Genomic DNA, 24,194 nt, shown 5'->3' with positions numbered 1-24,194 from the left:
CCCAGACAAAATCCTACATTTGGGCAAACTACAGCCCGCTAGCCACATCCGGCACGCCAAAGATTGGTACAGAATTCATACTTGATGTGAATGATTGGATCAATGAATGTGGGAGCTCAAATAGGAGATCATTTCATTTTGGGAGAGAATTTTCCTGAGCTGAATGACCCAGATTGGCTTTGTGATTTAGCCTTTTCTGTGGACATACTGGCACCCATGAATGAGCTGGATGTGAAGCTACAAGGGTGTAACTGTTTTTTTTGCATGAAATGCAAGATAACGTCAGAGCCTTCAAAAACAAGCTGGTTTTATTTTCAAAGCAAATGTCAGACAAGACTGATACGTACTGTGAACAAATGCCCGCCTGTCAAATTTTAAAAGTCAATGCGGCCCTTGAGCCAAAAAGTTTTCCTACCCCAGGGTTAAATATTCAAGACGTCAGAAGGAACCCCATTAAAAATAATAAAATGTCACACCCGACGTGCTTCCGCAGCACAGGCCAGAGAAGTTAAAATCAACAAAATAAGCCCAAAACGCGAAGGAACGTCCTCGACGGAGGCGGAAGCACACCCTGTGGAGCTCCGCAGAGGTCACGGAAGCAACGGAGGCTTGTTAAAAACATTCGCCCGTTTAACCTGAAAGGCACATCGGCTTCATCAGTGGTCCAAATGTTTCAAGGCACCAGAGAGAGAAAAAGGGTGGAGGCACAATGCCAAAGCTGTTGTCAGGCTTGGAGAAGATCTGACCGCTCGGGGAAGCCGAGCGTCCGACGTAACTACAGTTCTTCCCCACTCAGGAGAGGAAAACATGCTGGTTCAGAACGTTAGAAAATGCCGATTCCTCATTCTGTCGTCCTGGTGGACCAGCGCAGGGATGGGAATCCGAGCAGACCGCCGGTCCACAAACACCTCCTCCCAGGTCCCGGGCAAAGACCAACTGTTTATGAAGATCAGAGAAGCAGACTAGAGACCTCCTTCTGTTGACACGAGAAGGACACGACCGTCTTGACACGACATGGGAAAAATACAGTCGTAAAAACAAAAAGAGCAGAAGAATATTTGTCGTCTTCTGTCATTTCTTTAAAATCCAGTGTTGTGAAGATGAAGGCGCCGGAAACAGAAGACCAGCCTGGAATTCCCTCCTCGGCCCGGGGGAGGCAGGAGGACCGACCCCAGGGTTGGACTTCAAGCGGGAGACGGCCTTGAGGCTCCTCGGTTCTCCGATCTCCGGACCGCGTGACACGACGTCACCTTCCGGGAGGTCCTGCGTTCCCGATGCCGGCAGTAGCTCGAACCTCTTAGGAGTTCCAGGACTTGCGGTTCTGCGTCCTGCTGGAGCCTGGAGCTCCTCCGTCCCCTTTGGCCAGCGCGGTGAGGGCCTCCAGGTTGGGGTTGGAGCCGGAGAAGTTGGCGCTGCGGCGCTTGTGCTGGCGCCGGCGCCTGGAGGCTCCTCTTCCCAGACGGTCCGGCCTCACCAGGAGCCCGTAACCAGGGTTGCAGTGGAAGTAGTGCTTCCCGCCCACCGAGCCGTCGTTCTTCCCTGTAGGAGGACGGACGGTGAGAAGGAGAAGGTCGGGAGAAGGCGAGGAGCAGATGGTGCCACTCACCTGCTGGGACCTCCAGCTCCACGCCCACCCAGGTTCCGTCCGCAAAATCCACCGGGCCGACGTAGCGGACGGTGCCGCTCTTGTTGGACCCCACGCTCACGAACTCGCCCTCCTTCAACCACTCGGGCAGAGCTTCCGCAGCTTCGGCGGCTCCGCCGGCTCCTTCCTCCGAGTCGGAGATGATCTCCAGGGTTTCCACCGGCACGCTGAGGCTCGTCTGGACGTCCCGCTCCCCCAGGATCTTCTTGAAGGACCTGAGGTCGGAGGACTGCACCCGCTGGATCTTGAAGGGGTTGCCCGCCAGAGAAGATCCAACGGGAACGTTGGATGGAGGAGACGACGTCTCTGCAGCCGCTTCCGGTTGGACGTCCTCGGTGGAAGCCGACGGCGCTGAGGTCGAGGCACTTTCGGAGGCCATGGACGGTTCCTCGGTAGGAGCTGAGGGGTCCGAGTACGCAGGAGGAGAAGGAGAAGGAACAGACATCAGGCTTTGGGCTGGATCTTCAAGGCTGGAGGTGTTCTCACTTTGTCGGCTGATAGAATCCAAAACTTTATTTGTCAGAACGTCTTCTGCAGGAGGCGCCTCGTCCACATTCGTGGACTCCTGTTGGGTTCCAGGCTCTGGACTGTCAGGTTCTTCGGACACCAGCTGGGCAGGAGCGGAGGCTCTGAGGTTCAGCTCCTCCGCTGGATCCGAGTGCTCCTTCTCCTCTGGTTGGACCTTGAGGGACAGATCTTCTCCTTGTGGTGTCTGATTCAGACCTGATGTCGAAATGTTAGATTTGGGCTGAAGGTCTGCTTCTACCTCTGGATCGGGTTCTTCTCCCTCATCGGGTCGGGGCAGCGGGCGAAGGTCTTGCCGATGTTGATTCAGACTCGAGTCTGAAGGACCGTCATTTGGTTGGATGTCCCGAGGCTCCCGGTGGTCCGGATGAGGAGGTACGTGGCCGTCGGCTCCGGACAGGAGGGGGACTTTACGGAGCCCCTTCTCCTCCTTGTCATCTGACAGAGCTTCCGAGGTCTCGACTCTGGAGCCGCTCGGCCGAGGCAGGTCCCAGCTGAGGGTGTAGACATCTGACAGGGTTGCGGTGGAGATGCTGGTTGACATGTATCCGCTGGAGGCCTCGCTCACTGGGCTCTGAGTGGAGTCTTCTGGGTCCTGGATGGAGTCTTCTGCAGAAGGCGGTGCAGATCCCTCCATCTGGAGATCGGGAGAGATGATTTCCCCGATGGGAACCTGTGGAGAGCCCAAGTTGGAGACGTTGCCATGGAGGTCCTGGAGGCACCACGCCTGAGAACAACAAACCTCAAAACCTTCTCAAAGCCGAGGGACTTTTCATGCTGGGGAACCGGACAGCAGTGAGCTTCGACCTTTTCCGTGCACCATCTGAACCAAGCTCATCCCATAATCATCACAGCGCGTTACGGCATAATGTGTGTGTTGGAGGTCCGACAGAAGAACCTCTCCCGGAGCCGAGCCTCCAAACCCTCTCCTGGTCCGACACAATCTGAACATCTGACCTGGAGCCGAGGAGCTCCGACCACAAACAAACAAACAAACAAACAAACAAAACCCGTCTTCTCTCATTAACTAACCTCCAAGAGCTGTTTCTAGATCATTTGTCTCACATAGATCTGAAGCTACATCCTCAATGTCAGGGGAGAAGGTTCCTGCAGGAGCTCCAGGTTCAGACGGCAGTGAGCAGGTAGGTCACAGGCCGTGGAGATATCACTCACCGGCTGCTCTCTCCGAGCGTCCTCCTCGCTGGCCGCCCGCACCAGGATACGAGGAACACCCTGCCAGGAGGAACGCGGACATTCACTCGCAGGAGAACAGCTGTGAACCCTGGACATCCTGCTAGATATCTGTGGAACATCTGAAGACTGCTTCTGTGTGTGTGTGTGTGTGTGCGTGTCCTGTTTCGAGGGCGAACGTCACCTTATGGTGGATGTGTGTCGGTTCAACGACGTCTTCCCTCCGTCCTGTGGGGAGCAGAGCCTTCAAGATGTTCGGGACGACCTTTGCTGAGGAGACAAGAGAGGCACAGGAGGCTGAGCGCAGCTGGTCGGCGGGGGCGGGGCTTGGGGCAGGAGGCGGAGCCAGGGGCGGGGCCTGGGTCGGCATGGAGACATGAAGGACCGTGAGAAGAAGGAACCCCTACCCGCTTCACTGTTCAGATTGTGGGACACGGAGCTCAGCATGGAGCGTCTGGATGGAGAAGCTGTGGAGATCTCCTGCTGGCTGTCCCATACCTGCTCTCACACACACATACACACACACACACACACACACACACACACACACACACACACATATATATAAACATCTCTGACCGGTGGGCCAGAGAAGCTCCAGACCTCACCAGTGGAGGTGAGGTGGCCAGGAATGTTCACAGGTGTCACACCTGACACACACATCCTGGAAAAGAACAACCTGACACACACACCCTGAAAAACAGCACAACCAGATACACACATCCTGGGAAGAAAAAACACACACTCAACACACACTTCCTGGAAACAGCTCCTACTCACCCCGGACAGGCTAAGGCTGGGCCGGGGTTTACCCCTCAGAGATAGCTGCTCCATGACGGCCACCTCCTGCAGACACACACACACACACACACTTGGATCAGATGTTTTCATAAAAATATGTGTATAAATATGACAGAGGTGAAGTTATCGTGTACATTTATAGGAACATTTTAAGTATTTCGTCAGAGAGTAAAGATGCAAATTAATACGTCTTTGTGGTCTCAGAAAGAGGACATTTCAAGAAAGTAGACGGTTCTGTTGAGGTTGTTTTAGATTAAAAACAGTAACGTAGAAAAGTATGGAAAAAGAGTGTCTGACTGCAGCAGGCAGTGAAGGTGTGTGTCCTCCTCTCCTACCTGTCTGACCCTGTCCAAGGTCAGGATGTTCTCCACCGCTAACACACTCCGCAGGTACTTCTCAATGGCCACCTCGCTGTCGGCCGACGGGTCGCCGTCGCCGCTGGCCGCCAGACGGGCCAGCATCTCCCGGTCCTCCGGCCCGTGGATGTCCTGGGGGAGGGGGGGGGGGGGGATATGATGGCGTCATAAACGACCCTCCTCCAGAAAGGTGTGACCTTCAGAAAGGTGTGAGGAGTGACTTTACCCCGGGGATGTTGGACACTATTTCAAAGGTGACGCCACAGCCAGGGATGGAGCTGCGCAAGGACATCCTCTTCAGCAGGCTCTGAGCAAAGCCCTGACACACACACACACACACACATATGACAATTTGTTCACATATCAGCAAAAGGAACCTGAAATCATAAAGATTCAGGCAGATACAGTGGAACCCTGACTTCCCTGTGCATCCACCGAGGAGTTTTCTGAGATCGGAGCCGTGGCTCAGTGGACGTTTAGCTTTCTGATCGGAATCCAGATCCGGAGTTAGCGGCCTTTCACACCGTGGGGTGGCGTTTAAAGACAGCGGGATGCACCGCCGCTGCTCGGTAGCCAAGAGAAAGTCATGGAAAACAGGTGTGCGTGTCGTGGACTCGTCCAAGGAAGAGACGGAGACGTTGTTGCGGGTGAGATACGTCACCACACATTTACGGGGATTCCGAACGGTGGATGGTGGGAACGTGGATAAAGCGACGGTAGAGTCGTTAAAAGCCGGTCGGGGACGGTTTGATGTTTTTCTCCGTCCATAAATAGAGTTTAGACATAAAGTGGAGCAAAGTGTGCATGCTACATTCAGCATAACATCGTAGCATGAAGCAGGAAGCCATGTTAAGGATCCAGAACATCTTTCTCCCATCTTTTTGTCTTATTATTATCCCACGGTATTTGTTATCGATAAAGTAAATTTCACACAACAGAGCCGTATCCGGAACGGATCAACAACATTTCAATTCATTTAAACAGGTACATTTGGTTTGATAAGTCGAGGTTCCACTGCAGTGGGATATGAATCATCCTCGGGCGTTCCTCCCACCTGTCTCTTGCCGACGCTGACGCAGATGCGTTTGCGGAGCACGAGCTGCATGTGTGCCGGGTGGCTGAGCTGCACGGCCACCCGCACCGTCAGGTAGACCCGCTCGTCCGCCGCCGTCACCCTGCTCAGCTGAGGGCAGTCGTGGATGGTGGAGTCCCAGGACGCCTCCGCCTTCACCTGCAGCCGCACGTGGAGAAGAACCCGCTCGGACCGACCGTCTGACGACCCGTCCGATCGTTCCGGCGTCCGCTCACCTCGGCGCCGTCGTGTCTGACAATGTGGAGGTCAAAGAAGTCGTCCTCGTCCTCCCCGCAGAGGCAGGCCTCCAGGCCGCCCGCCAGAGGAGCGGACAACCTGGACTTGAAGTCGTCGGCTGCGGCGAAGAGAAGAAATAGCCGTCAGGGACGCGGGAGACTCAACGGCAGGCAGAGGAGGAGGGAGGGTCCACGTACCGCTGAGATCCAGGAAGAGCACCGGAATGTGGGTCTCCATCCCGGGAACGGGAACCCTGAGGAGAAACAAGGTGTGAGGAGAACCTCGCAGAGACCAGAACCAGGACCGGGACAGACCCAGCACACCTTTCCACGGGAGCTCCGGGGATCCCGCTGCCCGCCGAGGGGACCAGGACCGCGTTACGCTCCTCGGTCAGCGTCAGGCGACACTCCAGCAGCTGGGACTCCCTCTCCACATCATCCTCTGACTTATCTACACACACACACACACACACATACTTAAAGCATGGCAGCCATGCTGCTTTAAAAAATAAACATTCCTGTGCTGACCTTTACCGTGAATTAAAGAAATATTACTGTGTGTGTGTGTGTGCGTGCAAACCTGGTTTGGACACGATCTTCTGCAACTGCTGGTCCAGATACTCCTGCCTCTGAGTGAGAGCCAGCAGCCACTGCTCCCTCATCCTCTCAAGGTCCACCTCCTGCACACACACACACACACACACACACACACACACACACACACACACACTTAACACACAAACTGCAGGACTTCAGGAAAGATCTCATTCATTCATGAATTCAAGGTCTAGTCCAGTCATCTACTGGCAGCAAGTGCTTCTGCTAGCCAGTGGCAGGAGGTGAGGATAGAATGACACACACACACACACACACACACACACACACACACGTGTGAGAACGTGAATGACGGCAACACCCTACCTGATAACTGTCCATATCTTCAGCTTCTTCACTCTGGAATACAGATAGAGAGAGGGTTGTAAACAGACACACACACACACACACACACACACACACACACACACACACACACACACACACACACACACACACACACACACACACACACACACACACACACACACACACACACACACACACACACACACACACACACACACACACACACACACACACACACACACACACACGGTTCTCACCCACTGGGTCTCCCTGCCTTTGGAGACACCTGTCTGGACCTTGACGTCTCCGATGGACACGGATAGGATGGAGACGGAAATGAGGGGCATCGTCCCCGAGTCTGGAACCCCCCGAATCTCCACCTGGACCCGGTGAGACTGGCCCTGGTGTGTGTGTGTGTGTGTGTGTGTGTGTGTGTGTGTGGAGACAGTTCATGGTCAGAGGTGGTCCTGATCTTCAGACCCCAAAAAAACCGAAAGGGTACCTGCTGGAGCTGGAAGACTCCTCCCGTCCTGACGTTCCTCCCTGGAAGGATCTCCACGGCGGTGAAATCTCCGGCCTCGTTTAGCTCCATCAGCTGCACCCAGAGCTCCAGGCGGCGGGTCACCTCGCTCCACCTTCACGCCAACACACGTCCGACCAGCAGTTACGTGAAGCCATCGGTTCGACCCCGCAGACGTACAACTCTTCGCACATCTGGACAATGTAGGGTCTCCAGTGGAACCTCGAGGAACCCCATGCAGACCAGGGGAGAACATGGAGACCCACACGGGAAGGAACCCAACCATAGACCTTCTGGTTGCGAGGAGGAGCTCCACCCCAGCTCCACCGTGCCACCATATGTTAACCAAAGCATCGAAAGCAAATCGAAATTGTCTACAGTGCATGTACCGCTAATTCTACAAATCCCAGAATTTTCTGCTGGCGTTTTGGCACGAAAATCACAACAGGACCCATAAACACCCTCTGTGTACAGTAGTCATAGTGACCTTATGCAAATACTAGCATCCTGCTACTTAGGCAGAAAACAGGATTTTGCATGTGCGCAATATGAAGTTATATATTGTATAAGAATAAGAATAAGAACAACTTTATTTGTCCCGAAGGATACTGTTGAGCAAGAGTTTCAAGTAAAACATAACAATAATAGATAACAGAAGGAAGGAGGGAGAATAAGAAACACAAATCAAATATAAAGTGTCAAAGTCAAGGCTATAAAGTGTTTTAAGGTCTTAAAAAGTACAAAGATTTGAGTATTTGAGTACAGTAGGCGCTACTACTACTATAGTAGTATAGTATTTGAGTATAGTATTAAGCGATGCTTGTTCCATATTTAGTTTTTAAGCAAAATTAGCGACCTTATTTTAAGCAAAACTTAGCGACCTTATGCTAATACTAGCACCCTGCTACTTAGACAGAAAACAGGATTTTGCATGTGTGCAATATGAAGCTATATATCATATAAGAATAAGAACAACTTTATTCATCCCAAAGGAAATTGTTGTGCCAGAGTTTCAAGTTAAACATAACAATAATAGATAATTGTAGGAAGGAGGGAGAATGAGAAATACAAATAAAATATAAAGTGTCAAAGGCTATAAAGTGTTTGAAGGTCTTAAAAAGTACAAGGATTTGAGTATAGTAGGTGCTACTACTACTATAGTAGTATGGTATTTGAGTAAAGTATTAAGCTATGCTTGTTCCATATTTAGTTTTTAAGCAAAACTTAGCGACCTTATGCTAATACTAGCACCGTGCTACTTAGGCAGAAAACAGCATTTTGCATGTGTGCAATATTAAGTTATATATTGTATAGTATTAAGCTGTGCTTGTTCCATATTTAGTTTTTAAGCAAAACTTGTCTGGGTCCGTATGAAAAGGTTCATTGTTATAACCGGTGGAAGTTTTCTTTTCAATAAATATCAATGTTGGCCCGCAGTTTTGAATTTTGGCCCACTGTGTATTTGAGTTTGACACCCCTGATCTAAAGTCTAGCTTGTTCATTTGGCGGTGAGCCCCAGAGATGTTCGTCCTCACCTCTCCCTGAGCGAGCGGGTCTTGGCCTGAATGACCCCGAGGTCCCAGAGCGCCAGGTTCCTGCAGTGGTTGTTCTGCTTGTGTCCGTAGACCTCGATGGCCAGGGCTCCCTCGGCCAGAAATTCCAGGAAGTCCTCGGACAGAGGGGCCGCGAGCTCCTGCGCACCATCACGGCAGCTCGTCAGCTTTCCGTCCGCTACCGTCGGAGACGGCTAACGCAGAAGACGCGAGATACCTTGGCATTGTCAAAGACCACGGTGCACAGGGGGTCCCTGGAGTCGGAGGTCGGGCTGGAGGCCCCCACCTCGGGGGCGACGAGCTCCGATTCCTTCTGGCCCCAGAAGTGATAGTGGCAGAACACGAAGTTGGAGAGGTGGCGGGGAAGACCTGTGGCCTGGAGGATCTTCACCTGGACGCGGAGAAGGAGCGGCGTGACACCGAGAACACCGGAGGAGAAGATCCAAACGTCTTCCGGTCATTCCGGTGCTACCTCACAACGGGGTTTTTCACGGCTCACGTTCAAGCAACTCACCACACAATGCACCCTTCTCTCCTGGGGTTCTCCGTCTCCCTGATAACAGTCGCTCGCCGCCGAGGCGTCCGTCTCAGAGCTTTCGCTTCCTCGCCACACCTCCACGTGCAGCCGGCCGGCCACCTGAAACAGAGAGCGGCTTAAGTTGCGCGTGCCTGCGGGAGCATCGAGCTCCGGCAAAGGCAATTCTGAGCGTACGGCGGCGGACTGGCGCAGAATGGTTGTGTTTGGAACCGATCATTCCTGGTTCGATTCCCGGCTCGTCCTCATGTTGCTGAGCAAGACCGAACCCCCAAACTGCTCACCGTGCTTCGTCCATACATATCACCGATGTTGTGCTGTGACACTTTGATGGAAACATATTAGGAGTTGGACGGAGGAAGGTTTGAAGAATCTGACTAGCTCAGAGATCATTCCAGATGATTCTTCCTGGTTCATATCTTGGATCTACATTGGATCCTGGACTCGGGAGTGGAACGTGCTCTGTGACCGGGCTCATAAATCAGTGAGCTCAGATGGCAAATTCCACTTACTGTATTTATCGGACTATAAGTCACAGTTTTTTTCATAGTTTGGCCGGGGGTGCGACTTATACTCTGGAGCGACTTATGTGCGAAACAATTGAGCTCTCTTGCTCTGATGTGTGTATGTCTGTGTCTGCGTGTGTGTCTTTAATATTACAGCGATCGTCTCACACACACACACACGCCAACCAATCAAAATTCAGCGTCAGAAGTGCGTTGTGAAAAAAAGATGCTACCAGCGACTTCTGTACCTATGAAAATGGATCATTTCAACATTCGCGCTAACTTATAAAAACAACTGAGAAGGGCTGAACAAAAATGGCAGCGAAAAGAAAATCATATTCTGCAGGTTACAAGCCGGACGTAGTGAAATATGCAGCCGAAAATGGCGATCGAGCAGCAGAGAGAAAGTTTGAAGTTAGTGAGAAACTTGTAAAGGACTGGCGAAAAGCAGAGGTTACTCTTACTGAAGTGAAGAAAACTAAAAAAGCTAATCGCGGGCTAAAAGCTAGCTGGCCACGGCTAGAGGAACGAGTTCACACTTGGGTGCTTGAACAACGTGCTGCCGGGAGAGGCTTGTCAACAGTGCAGTTGCGTCTTCACTCCCAGGTAGTTGCCAAGGAGATGAATATAAATGAGTTTGCGGGAGGACCTTCTTGGTGTTGCCGCTTCATGCAACGCAATCGCCTCTCTATCAGAGCAAGGACGCCATCCTGTCGGGATCCAGAAAGGCTGGAATAATTGGAACTGCAAGTGACGATGACTCTGATAAAAGCAACGTACCGGTAGATGAGGAAGCGGCGCACTGTCTACCTTCGGAGTTGGCGGAGTTGTTCAGAAGTGACACCGAAGAGGAAGATTTCGTTGGATTTTGTGATAAAGAGTGACACAGATTGTTTGGTTGTAGCACGTGCTATATGCCATCGTTATTTGAATGACTCCTCTTGTAATATGTTACGTTAACATAGCCTAGCAGGCACGTTCTCAGGTCATTGTTTATGCATCATATAGGCTATACTTCTTCAGCCTGTTGTTCTCTATTCTATTTTTATTTTAAATTGCCTTTCAAGATGAAATGTCTATTCTTGGTGTTGGATTTTATCAAATAAATTTCCCTCCAAAAATGCGACTTATACTCCAGTGCAACTTATATATTTTTTTTCTTTCTTTATTATGCATTTGTGGCTGGTGCGACTTATAATCCGGAGTGGCATATAGTCCGAAAATTACAGTATCTATAAAATCTAGAATCGCTAGGAATGCGATCCAGACCCTTAAATTTGTTTTTAAAGAAGAATGTACCTTTGAAATAACAAATACTGTATAAATTATAATAATAACAATATCTCATAATAAAAGAGAATGTAACTGAATAAAGTTTTCTTCAGTGTATTTACACCGGTTGGGGAGTTTTACATCTGGCTCTCTATGCTTAACTTAGCTTCCTGCCTCCAGCCTAAATGCTACAATGCTATGCTAAACGTAACATGCACACTTTATGTCTAAACTCCATCTTTGGATGGAGTGAAGCCGCTCCACTTTCTAAAACCATCAAACCGTCCCCCAACGGCTTTCGACGCCTCGTCCGTCCACGTTCACGCCGTCTGTCGCATCAAATCCCCGAAAAGGTCTCCTGCCCTCTCATAGACGATGCTCTCCGTCTCCGTATCTCAACCGCGACAACTCCATGTCGCGGACGAGTCCACGACACGCACTCCTCGCTCATGTTTTCCATCATTTTCTCTGGGCTACCTAGCAGCGGCGGTGCAGCCCGCTGTCTTTAAACGCCACTTCACGTGTCAAAGGCTTATCCCGCTGCCGCTAACTCAGATCTGGGCTCCGATCACAAAGCTAAACATCCGCTGAGCCGCGGCTCAGATCTCAGAAAAGTCAGGGTTCCACTGTATTACTGTCATTTTTCTTGTAATTATTATGATTATTATGGATGGCCGACAGCGGGTGCCCCTGAGGAGCCAGTGAGACGGGGCCGCCTACCTCTCCCTTCTGGTTGATGATGGGGACGGCGTACTGCATGTTGAAGTCGAAGAGCAGACAGGCCAGGAAAACGTTGGCCACGCCGATCAGACTGTGGTTCTCCTGCTCGTCGAAGAACGGGTCGGCGCGTTTGAAGTAGGATCGCGTCACCTGGGTGGGAGGAGGAGAAGGTCAGAGAGCCCGGCCAGCAGAGCTAAAAATCGGAGAGATCACGCCGAGACGATCCTCCCGCCTCCCAGATGATGGACCAGACGGCTTAGGGTCGGCTCCGAAGGTGCCGATGGAGTCGGTTATCATCTCTACTCACCGCGTTTTCTTCAACCAAGTCTTTCCACTCCTGGTAGAGGTCCCTCATGTCCACCAGTCGGTTCTCCATCTTCTCCAGGGCCCAGATCTGCTTCCCTTTGCCCTTACGGCGGACCTGGATGGAGGGTTCGCTCAGCACCGCGTCGCGCTGAAGTGGAGGAGACACAGGAGGACATCACGACCACGACTTCGTTTCCAGGAAGAAGCGACGATGCCAGGGGTCCGAAAAGGGTCGGGTCCAAAGTGAGCCTGGGGGCGGCTGAAGGTGGGACGGCCGGAGCTCCTTGAGAGGGTCAGACTCTTCTGCTCTGGATTGGCCTTCCACTCCGGTGAAAAGCCTCCTCCACCTTTGGCCATGAGGTCAGGCTCTGATGGAGGTGCAGCTTAAAGAACCCACCCCTTCCTGCAGACCCTTGGTAAAATTCGCACGGGAACGCATCACGTGATGGCAAAAGTACACCCAACTTTGTATTTTTCCACTAACACCCCCAATGCACTAGCGATGACGTATCCCGAAGGCCCAGTCTAAGACACAGCCTGGTAACTAGCTGCCATCTTCTAAAAATTATGAAAAACAACTCCATATTAGGAAGTAACCTTGACCATCGAGATGGTGGTATAAATCACTGCCACTCCATGAGATCCGGGCCGAAACCTCCTCATCTGCACATCCGACTGGACGCGCCTCAGCGGACGTCAAGAGAGGGCGAACGATCCCCTCGGGGTGACATTCATTTCGGCCCGGGAATTCTCGTAAGTGTATTTCTTGACCTCTGATAAACCACTCATTGCTTAAACAGTTCCTGACAGCTCTGATGTTTTTCTTGGATCACGTCTGAACACACCGGGACAACAAAGTCCGGTCCCGTGGCGGAGGCCGCAAAAACGGACACCCTGAAGGGGGCGCTAGCGAGCACCCATGCTAGGGGCCTCCTGGTTCTCCTGGGAGACTTCGACCCCATCCAAACCCCAGCTGCGTTTGGTTCCTGGGCCTCTGTGCTCGCCCTGGAACCACCAAGCCCAGTGTGCGCTCGGCACCGGGACACCTCAGCCTGCGAGTCCATGATGGATGCTGGTGGTGTCAATCTGATCACCTCCTGGTGGAGAGGATGGTTTCAGGCCCCAGAGGTCCAAGCATACGGTGAGGGTCTGCTGGGAACGTCTGGCAGTCTGTCAGGAGGAGCTCGATTCCGACATTTGAGAACTGAGGAGGCCTCTCAGATAAGAGGAAGAAAACCGAGATGGAGGTTTGAGAAGATCATCCCCTCGGCCCACCTTCCTGTTGGCGTCCAGGTTGGCGGCGGGGATCTGCAGGGTGACCAGGTACTCGGTCCTCTTGTTGAGCTCCTCTGCGATGAACCTGGCCTCCTGAGCCAGCAGGTTGGCCCGCACGATCTGCTCCCGGAGGCGCCTCAGGCTGCGGGTCATCAAGGCCTCTCTGATGCGCACCCACACAACACACACACACACACACACACGTCAGCTTGATGAAAAAAACACGAGATTTTTTCTACTTCTGCATGTCCCACCTGTCTTCGCTCCAGCGCCGCAGGTGTTTGTGGGAAGCGGCCGATGCGGCGCCGGCGCCGGGCGCCACGTCGGCCATGTCAAGGTTGACCTGTCGCCGGAGCTGCTGCAGCTCCCGCTCGTACATCAGCCTCTGGTGCTCCAGGGCGCAGCGCTTTTCCTCCTCGTGCTGCCTCTCCAGGGTCTGCAGCACAGACTGCAGGTCTGAGGAGCACCACGAGACGGGGGAATTTGAAAGAGAAGAGCAACTGAGATGTTTCTCACACACAAACACACACACTCACCATTGTCACACATGCCCTTCATCGTGACCTCCGCTTGGGCAAACTCGAAGCCAAAGCTCATCTCGCTCGAGACGTCGCTGGACACGTCCAAGTCCACCTCCAGATGATCGCCGCTCGTGCACGTCTTCACCTTGGTGTCCTCATCCTCTGTCCCAGCGTGGACCAGCTGCCTGGGCAGGTTGATCCTGTGTGTGTGTGTGTGTGTGTGTGTGAGATTGTAAGTGTACCCCAGAAAGCAGAGTGTGGGAACTGACAGGAGACCTCCATCCTGGAGCGTACCTGAAGAAGTGGTTGTTCCCCCAGAGGATTCGGTCTCCGTGGTGGAGCTGGACCGGACTGGCGACCACGGCGCCATTCACGAACGTTCTGCGGGGGAAAACACACTCTGTGATCGACGAGCCCACACACACACACAGACACACTCGCTGCAGGTGAGAAGAAGCATCTGATTAGCCAATTAATACGGCAGCAGATCGACGCACGGAAGAGGAACATCTAATCAAGTTCAACGGGTCGAGATGGGCGAGTTGCAGAAGACCACCCGTGCAGGGTCAGAATCGGGCCACGAATCCACCCACGGGGTTGGAGGAACCGTATGTGAGATGTTCTTCAGTAGCGGAGAGCACCTTTGTGATGTGGAGGAACCTTTTCAATTTGACGCAGGGGTCTGAGGCAGGCTTTCAGGACAAAAGGCTGCCATCAAACTCAAAAAGCTCACATTTTCCACGAAACGGAAAAAATGTCTAATGATGGTATTGATCTGCCAGTAGAACTGGTCCGGGGCGGGTGTGCAGGTATTGTGCAGATACCGGGCGTTGCGGTGCGGAGTGAGCTGCACGCCGTTGTTCTCCATGATGTCGATGACGCAGTGCTCGGCCTGGATGGCCATGCCGCACAGCTGGATGTCCTGAGACTTGGCCGAACCCACACGGGTGTGTTCCTGCGGGGGAAACGTACTCTTTACACACACGGCACGCTGAGAAGTGTGTGTGCGTGCATGTACTGCATGTGCAGTACCTTCAAGTAGTAGACCAGCAACTCATTCATGGCAGGATCTGCATTCAGATTGACCAGGAAACACCTGTCCTCCAGCACCCTGATGCCCGACGACTGCAGAGAAATACCCAGGCTCTCCAGCTGCCGCTGCCTCTCCTTACACACACACACACATACACACACATATTTCATGTGTGAACAAATATTGTAAAATATACATATATGCACATATGCATATATATGCACACACACACACACACATACACACACACATATTTCATGTGTGAACAAATATTGTAAAATATACATATATGCACATATGCATATACACACACACACACGTTTCATGTGTGTACATATACATATTTTAAATGGGGAAAATTCATTTAGGATACAAAAAAAACCCAACAATATATGAACCAACATCTGGAACCAATTACATTTGGGACTGCTGTATGTGTGTATATATATACATATATATATATATATATATATATATATATATGTATACACCAATATTCCCTATATGCTGAGCAACTGCGCAATTGCGCACTGCTCCCACACTCTCAGCGCACAAGAAAACCGATCTAGCGCAGTGAGCGCACTGTAAATGAATTAAATATTAGATATATCAAATTTTTTCTGTATCATTTTGCAATGTAACTCTGAGTGACAGGTGTCCAACCAATCATACGATCCGATGCAATTACGCTACGCAGCCAATCACGGCATTGCACATGTGCTCTGCCCATACACGCTCTATAACAATAATAACAGTGTGGCGGAGTTAAGTGACGCTAACGCTAACGTGCTAACCCCTTATCATGGCGAAAAGACCGGCGGGGAATGTGATCCGTCCTCTCACCAAACCAAAGTAAAAAAGAAATGCGGTTATTTTAAGTTGGAATGGCTGTCGGAGTATGCGTCGAAGTTTTTTTCTTTTTCGAGTGAGAAAGGTCTGCTTTGCAAAACATGCAGCAAAGCTAAAATAGCAAGCGAGTTTTATGATGGAAAAATATGGACTAAATGAAAGCTATGATCCCAGGTGTGATACTAGTGTGTGGCCACAGCGTGCACATCTAGTGTTGCTCGCAGCGGTCCTCAGTGTGCTCAGGGAGGGTTGTCTGTACACACAGACGTATGAAAAATTAGAGGGAACATGATATACACTCATATCTATATGAACACACACATTGGTGTGTTACCTGTGCGATGGCCTCTGTTTTCCTCAGCTTGTCCTCCCACGTGACGGTCATCTCCACGATGAGCTTCTCAGACTCCTCCAGCCGTTCCTTCAGCTCCGGGGCCTTCAGGGCCTGGAGGACAGGGTCCGGTTACTCCCCTTCCCGGGATCTCCGACACACACCCTGACTCTGACCCGCAGAACGTCTCCCACCTCGGCCTCCGTGAGCTGCTCCTTCAACTTCTCCACTTCTTCTCTGAGCTCCCTGATGATCCTGGCGTTGGGATCTTCGTTGACCACCGCGTGGTTGACGATGCTTTTGGCCCGATCGGCGTAACGCAGGGTGGACAGCGTCTCGTCGTAGTTGTCCGCCGACGGGCTGATGGTGGCCACCATGGCGGTGCGACTGTTTCCGCCCAAACTGTCCTGAAGATTCAAACACAGCTTCTGAGTCCAGGAAACAACTGGACGAGCATCGAGGCCAACTCGGCTCCGTTGAAAATAGGAAATATCTTCTTTTTCTCCTTCCCTCGGGGGTCACCATGGCAAATCACCTGCCTCTGCTCACACCAACTACCTTCCTGACCTCCATCCATAAACCTCCTCTCCGGTCCAGATCTCCTCCAACCTCAGCATCTTTCCACCCTGATCTTCTCCATCCATGTCCAAACCATGTCAGTGGGACTTTGTCTCCAGAACATCTACCATGTGTTGTCCCTCCGATGGGCTCCTTCCTGATCCTCTCCATCCTCCAGCTCTGCCTCCTGTCTTCTCCTCATAATCAACATGTCCTTCCACTTCCAGAACACTGGGGATCTGAATTCAATGTTCTTCTTCTTTCCTCTTTTAACATCTTCTTTGGAGAAAAAGTCACACGGAGATGGTTGAAGGATGCGGAAGGATTCTGAGAATTGACCAGAGAGGTGGTTTATGGATGTATGGGAGGAGGACAGGAAGTTAGATGGTGTGAGAGGAGAGGGTTGGAAGGAGGCAGGTGACTGGCTGAGGAGACCCCAAAGAAGATATCCTTGGACACCTTGTCATCCTGACAGAATGTGGAGCAGAACCCGGAGGAGTTCCTGTTACCTTCAGCAGCCAGGTGAGCACAGAATCCCTGTAGGGGACAAACTTGCTGCGGTTCCTGCCGGCGCCCTGGTCGGCCAGGGCGGAGATCACCAGGCCCAGGGTGCTGAGGGACCTGAGGGAGCAAAGATCTCAGTAGGACCGCCGTGGCTTCTCTGTGTCCTCACATCTGTGGTGCTTGCAGAACTCAAACACAGACTTGTTGATGTTGCTGCCTTCCTTCAGACGCTCCCCCGCCGCGCCGGTCTTGGCGGCCCGCTCGCTGCCCGCCAGGTCCACCAGACTCAGCTTGCTCACCTTCTCACCGCTGGTCTGCAGCCACAGGAGAGACGCATACAGTATGGCTGATCCAAGACATTATGGTTGTGTGTGTGTGTGTGTGTGTGTGTGTGTGTCTCACCCCTGATTGCAAGTCCATGAGTGTGTGTGTGAGGATGATGTTGAACACGGCGTGGGATCTGCTGCTTTCCTCGTTCATGTTGGTTGCTGCCACGGTGCGAGACTTGTTTCCCTCCGACATCAGAGACTCCACGTCCTGACACACACACACACACACACACACGGCAGGAGGTGGATTATCTCCCTATATGAGGGAGCCTTATGAAAGCTGGTAGTACATCTGAAGAGTGTGTTTGAAGCACCTTGTAGCTGGCCACGGCCAGGCGGGACAGGCCGTCCACATACGGACCCAGGACTTTATGCTCCCGCACCCTCAGCGCCTGGCGACTTCTATACACACCAAAAAAAAGTCATCACGTGAGGAAGCGAGCGCACTTCGGAGTCACACAATCAGCCGCGATGATCCTCACCCTTTGGGATCGAGCAGGTCGCGGACCTTCTCGTTGTAGATCTCCAAGTAGGAGACCTCCACGGTGAAGCTCTCACCCTCTCGCGCCTCCTGCACTGTCCTGGCGAACAGCGAGCTGCAGAGCCGAGGGATCAGACCCGGCTGCTCCACCGAGCCCATCATGGTGTATGATTTCCCCGAGCCTGGACAGACACACACACACACACACGTTATGGCTCCTGGCCTTCCTGTGTTTTTATTAATAAGCTTTAAATGTAAGTGAGCACAAACTGGATATTATTGGATGGCAGCACGCTGGGAAATTTTACGCGAATTGTTGCTCCGGCGAGGCCTTGCAGACACAACCACAGCATCTGCTGGGGAGAATGAGGCCGTGTCCAGAATGGACGTTCATGCAGGAGACGAGTGGAATATGAGGACGCCACGCTGGTACGTGTGAACTTCTTATGTCGAAAGGATGTTGGTTAAAATCGAGCCACGCCAGATACCAATGACACCCAGAGAGGTGACCGGGCTCTCTGAGCGCGAGCTCGCCTGGGATGGACAGACGACCGGTGGAAATCTGTTTCTGGAAATCACGGGCGTCCTGCCCTCCGGGCAAACCGGAAGAGAAACCGTCATGGTTCTGTGCTGTTCGTGGGCAGGAGGTGTGTGTGATCCCCCACTGGAGAGTCCTGAGCTAAAGTTCCAGAAGCGTCAGCGGCATCTGCGGCCGGAGACATCTCCAAACAAGGTCGGCAATGCAGCTTCCTTCCAGGTGAAGAAGGTTGCAGAAAATGGAGAGGTTTTGGAGGTTTTCAATAACTCCTCACAGAAACTGGCCATAATCCGAACCCCATTAGCCTATTGAGTGTCACTCGTTGTGCCAAGCTAACTAGCGCAAGGGTCCCGACCATGGGGCCATTCAGTAATGGTCCAAGGTGTGAGAAAAATCAAATAAAGATATTTAAAATGACACATATTTTGTTCTCATTAGTCTTCTGGGTGGTTTATTTAGGAAAAATTCCTCTACCTCCTGCCTCGCCCAGTCAAAGGCTTTTTCGGGCCAGGAAGCCTGCGAGACAAATGTCACCCAAGAGCTTCTCTGAAGAGATGAGACACCAGGAGGCTCTCAGAACGCATGGAAAAGAAAACACCAAGAGTCCAACTGCGACCACCGCTTCCCACGCTGGGCCAGCTAATGAAGCTAATGAAGCTAACATAGCTAATGATGCTAATAAGCAATGGAACCCTCCAAACTGCTTCCCCACCCTGCACTAAGAGACAAGCCCTTGGATTTTTGTTGAAAGAATGAAATGTAAATATGAAGAACAAAAGCAGTTATAGAGGGTCAGATCAGGATCGGGAGCAGACTTGGAGCTTCAGCGTCCACCATCAAGCCCAGACGGGGCCGTCTAGCTGCGGGGAAACAAGCTCAGGGCTGCAGAGAACCGCAAATCAGCCTCACCCGTCTGTCCGTACGCAAAGATGCAGGCGTTGTAGCCCAGGAAAGCATTGTCCAGAAGGTCCTCGCCCAGGCACTGGAACACCACCTCCTGACCTGCATCACACACACACACACACAGTTCTGGTGAAAAACTATCGCCGTCTTCTGCCTCTGCATCTCCAAATGGCTTAGACGGTGTCAGGAGGTAAAGTCCCGACAAACACCCTGCAGATCCTTGTAGTGAATCCACAAACCTGCGAACTTGTCGGCCCGGGTTTCGTCCATGGACCAGAAGCAGTGGTCGTAGGCGAACACCTGACACGAGGCAAGGGACACCAGGGGTTACACGGCGGATGGCAAGCGTGGACGGTGCGTTCAGTCTGGGGGTTCAAACTCACCTTCGGCTGATTCCTGAGGACAGAGGAGAGGATAAATTAGGAGAACTGTAAAAAAAAAAAAAAAAAACCCTCTGTGTTTTAACAAGCAAGGAGCAACGTGATCTTCCTGGTTCACATTTCAAACCCAAAGTCCGCAAAGAAGAAAACTAGAAGGGCAGGCAAAACAGAAAATGGAAGTCTGGACTTTGAATATTCCAATTTTAATAGAATAATGATAATAACGAGCCTCGATGGATGACGAACATCCATTTCTGCCCGGGGTTCATCTGACGCATCGAGCCCGGGTAGAGGAATCCTTCCCGGGGGCGACCTGCTGCCCCCAGGGTTGGGGAAAACAAGGCCTCTGGCACCGGGCCGCGCCGCCCCTGTCAAGCAGCTACATTAAGTGGCCGGGCCAGGACATTCCTGAGATAACTGGCCCAGAATCACGGCTCCCAGGAGCCTCGGAGGAGGAGGAGGGGAGGAGGGTGGAACCATGGAGACCTCACAGAGCCCAAACACTCACTCCACACATGAAACGAAGAAAACGAACTTCATAGCGATGACCACGCGCCCCGCCAGAGTTTCCCCTTTCTCAGGACTTTCCGGGGTGATATCGCACTCCTGCCCACCCCGGCCAACCAAACACAGCAGGAAGGAATGCGACGTGAGAGAGGCTCCTTCGTCTCCAGCTCTCCGTGGAGCACCAGGGGAGTTTGGAGGAACATGGGGGCAAAGATCATTAGATTTACAGGACGTGAACACAGCCCAGTGATTACCTGGAGGTGGCAAAGAATGCAGCTCGGATGGGCGGGAAATAAAAACACACACACACACACACAGATCCTCTGGGAAAGGTCAGAGTGTTTCTAACTGGAAGAGCTTCCTTCTAAGCGGCGTGGAACATGTGAGAGCATCAGGGAGAAGATCAGGCAGCAGACACCCAGGCAGGTGGAACCCACAGGCAAATAGTTACACACACACACACACACACACACACACACACACACAGGAGGCTCCCTGGTGGAGTGTGTGTGTGCAGAACGGTGCAGAGCCTTCTGGCAGGCTGTCACAGAGGCTCACATTCATTCTGCCATTTGCTCTTCTATTCCTGTCTGACCTCTGTTCTGTTCTCTTCTGCGCAAAGCTGGTAGAACCCGTTCTCCTGCTGCCCCCCTGGGGAAAACTGCTGCCGCCGAGGCACGCCCCGACACACACACACACACACACACACACACTGGGTGGTGGATAATGTCATGTGTGTGAATCTGCAAGCAATGGCTGTCAGTCAGAAGAATCCCTCTGTGTTCATCCTCATTCCTCCACAGAAATCTTGCAAACCTGGACAACGCCTGGAAATCAGAGATCCCCTGAGGAGATGATGATAATCAGAAGAACAAGAGCAGCGGCTGGTCCTCAGGCGGTTCACCGTTGGATTCGAGCCGTGTTTCCTGCGGGTGCCTGGTGTTTGTGCTTATTTTTGTGGGTATGGTGTATGATATATTTCATAAATAACAATTTATTCTGCTGGTAAAGGCTGCCCACCAGGCCTTAGGACGCCCAGCGGGTTCCACTCTCATCACAGAGGAACGGTAACAAAAAATTTTGGAGACCTGAGGAGGCCATGGAGATGGAGATCCCTGCCCTCAGAGGAACCACGGCTTTGTCTGAAGAACATCTAAGCGGCTTTTGGAGGTTTTGGTCCGTTATTTTGTTTTGCCCTTCGTGCAGACCGACTGGTTTCCTTTGGGATTTCAGGTAGTCGTGTGGGAACAATGCAGCCTTTCTTCTCAAATTACGGGAGAATCCTTCTCTAACTGCCGGGTACCTCTGATATTCATTTGCTCACATTCGTTTTCAGGACTTTTACCGACAGACTTTTGGTCTTACACCTTGGGCTGACCGAGGTATGACCATCCTGCAGTCTCCTCTGGTTTCAGCTCATTCTAAATCTGATTTTCGACTCGTTTAATCACCTTCTTCCGTCTTTACATCCATCTGTTGGGTGTATTTTGCTAGAACCCAGGACAGGGGTCCGGATCCTGCAACTCACGGTCTCATTTCAAGTAAGTTTCCTTATCTGATGCCATCGTCTCCCGAGGACCCGCGCCTCCCACACGGTTGCGTCTAACATCGACTGCTCACCGGGGGTCCGTTTTATTCAGGGCCGTGTTCGCCGGCTGCAGGACGGTCTGGTTCCCCTCCATCTCCACCACACACTTGGCCTTCAGGTCTTTCTCTGGAAAGGAGTGGCAGAGAAGCACGTGAACGTCAGGAGATATTCGGTTAAAGGCTCGGACGCTGTATTCGCCGATACGGCTAATATTCCCCAGAGCTGGGTTTGAAGTCGGCTCTGCGCCTCCAGCACAAGAAGCAAAACTGAATAAAATCACATCCTTAAAGCTAGATAACTATCCATTTGAATCCTCCTTCCCCCGGGTGAAGCTTCACTTCCTCAGTGGCTCTCAGACAGAGTGCAGCCATCACCAAGGCGCGGCAGATAAGAGGCGTGAACACTTGTGCAATGGTCGTCGTCAGCTGACGGGGTTACGGAGGCCGGCCCCTTTCCACGTTCGGCGCAGATATTCATGGAGCCGAGCAGGAAGTCGGGCTCGTCGGTGGTGAATCACCCTGTACAAACCTGTGCACCGACTGCGGCCGGTCACACCTCTTTTTCCTCATTTCTGCACACCAACTGCAAGAGTTCCCCAGACGGCGGGGGAGGGAAAAGGAGAAAGCCGGGAGAAAATCCCACCTCTGCGGTTCATGGGCCTCACACGGACGGCCACCTTCACGTTTGAGTCGCCCAGGTTGTTGTCGTCCATCATGGCGCCTGACCTGAGAGCACATATCACAGCATCCGTCCGGAGTTTAATATGAAATTATGAGTCACAGAAACACGACGCGCAATGAGCCCACATTGTCTGAGTTCATGTCTCTATAAATAAACAAAGTAGCTGGCTCTTGTTTACCCAGAATTTAAAAGCATCCCCCTTGCACAAGTCTCACAATTAAAAATTAAGAAAAAAAAAACTGACAAAATGACAATTTATCTTCCTGCAAACTGTTATTGAATGTTTTCTGCTGCAGAGCTGGTATGACCAGCGCTTCTTCTGTCCACCAACAAAACAAATAAGGATTTAAAATTCTGTTGCACAAATAGTTACGGTAACACAACTGCTCAGGTACCGTAGTGAGCTGTGCAAAGCGCACATCACTTTCAAGACACGCTTAATGATCCTCAGAGAAACCATGAAAACATGACATTTCCACACATTTCCAACCCGCCTCCCCGCACAGGACGCGGGGACGGGACGTGTCCGGGGGGGGGAACAGGACGTCCGGTCACCCTATCCTTGAGCCAGCTCGAGGTTAAGCTAGCTCCGGCTAACAACGCAAAAACACGCACAAGAAGTTAAATGCGGTTAATGTTCTCCCCGGCCGTGGCCGGCGGGTGCAGGTGGGCGCAGTGAACCCGGGCGTTTGCTCCTGAAACGGAATCTGACAACTTACAGTCCGCGGTTTATCGTCTGGCTCGGTCCACCTGTAGCATTTCCTGAAAGTTCCCGCAGAGAGCCGTCAAGCCATGTCAGCTCAAGGGATTTAGCCGGAGATTTGTCGGGCTTCCAGGTCCCCGCACGGCCGCGCAGACGCGCGGCGCTGCGGCGGGACGGCTGCGCCTCTGGCGCCATCTAGTGGACAAAGTTAGGTACTGCGGATCATCGGAGAAGGCGGGAGAAAAGGCAAAAAATAATAATAATGATATATGTTATTTATTTTTAATTAATATAAATATTTAATTAAAATATTCATTATTTCTACTTAATTTTTGTATATATATATATATATATATATATATATATATATATATATATATATATATATATATATATATATATATAAGCCAGGATGCAGAGGTGAAGATGTGGTTCTCTTTAGGAGGGAGGAGGATGGAGAGATCATTTCGAATGGAAAGAGGAGGGATGGGAAAGATCTGAGAGCTGAGGTTGCCACTGAGGAGGTTTATGGATGGAGGACAGGAGGGTAGTTGGTGTGAGAGGAGAAGGTCAGATGGATATTTGGCCACCAGGAGCCAAATGATGAGCTCCGAAATACCAGAAAGGTCTTCGTTACAAATTAACATTGCCTCATTTGTACGCATCATCAAAACGATTATACTGTAAAAGAAAGTGCTTGTTGCAAAAGTATCTGTTTTCAATATCAAACTGACCCTCGATTATAAGCGTTTCATTTTTCGAGTGAGAATAAGGGTGCAAATAATTAGGATATCTCTGGCGATCGATAAGATCACATTTCATTTGAATAAAAAATTACATTTTCATGACACCATATAGTTTGGAGAAAATTA

At 51.5% G+C, this 24,194-nt stretch overlaps 1 protein-coding gene across 1 annotated transcript; it reads right to left on the bottom strand.

Moving 5' to 3' along the window:
* Nucleotides 1–290: 290 nt before the first annotated feature.
* Nucleotides 291–23,424, bottom strand: LOC147223064 (kinesin-like protein KIF13B). The gene is made up of 40 exons (XM_086166732.1): nucleotides 23,339–23,424; nucleotides 22,581–22,663; nucleotides 21,971–22,064; nucleotides 19,847–19,859; nucleotides 19,703–19,763; nucleotides 19,470–19,562; nucleotides 18,024–18,204; nucleotides 17,856–17,943; nucleotides 17,615–17,749; nucleotides 17,414–17,526; nucleotides 17,218–17,329; nucleotides 16,345–16,557; nucleotides 16,154–16,264; nucleotides 14,970–15,104; nucleotides 14,762–14,892; nucleotides 14,232–14,318; nucleotides 13,953–14,137; nucleotides 13,671–13,872; nucleotides 13,417–13,579; nucleotides 12,143–12,289; nucleotides 11,836–11,985; nucleotides 9,317–9,439; nucleotides 9,020–9,193; nucleotides 8,785–8,942; nucleotides 7,232–7,364; nucleotides 6,987–7,130; nucleotides 6,748–6,780; nucleotides 6,407–6,506; nucleotides 6,151–6,277; nucleotides 6,025–6,080; nucleotides 5,827–5,945; nucleotides 5,573–5,749; nucleotides 4,745–4,837; nucleotides 4,498–4,650; nucleotides 4,142–4,207; nucleotides 3,769–3,859; nucleotides 3,546–3,631; nucleotides 3,344–3,403; nucleotides 1,607–2,843; nucleotides 291–1,539 (listed from the first exon to the last, which is right to left on the bottom strand). The coding sequence occupies exons 2-40, from the start codon at nucleotides 22,651–22,653 to the stop codon at nucleotides 1,298–1,300; spliced, it is 5,859 nt and encodes a 1,952-aa protein (XP_086022858.1). The 5' UTR covers nucleotides 22,654–22,663; nucleotides 23,339–23,424; the 3' UTR covers nucleotides 291–1,297.
* Nucleotides 23,425–24,194: the final 770 nt, after the last annotated feature.

The sequence above is a fragment of the Fistularia commersonii genome, chromosome 20 (assembly GCF_037954325.1).
Source record: "Fistularia commersonii isolate RoL2024-O1a breed Wild chromosome 20, RoL_Fcom_v1.0, whole genome shotgun sequence".
In the NCBI taxonomy this organism is placed as follows: Eukaryota; Metazoa; Chordata; class Actinopteri; order Syngnathiformes; family Fistulariidae; genus Fistularia; species Fistularia commersonii.
This window is presented reverse-complemented; position numbering and strand designations above follow the sequence as displayed.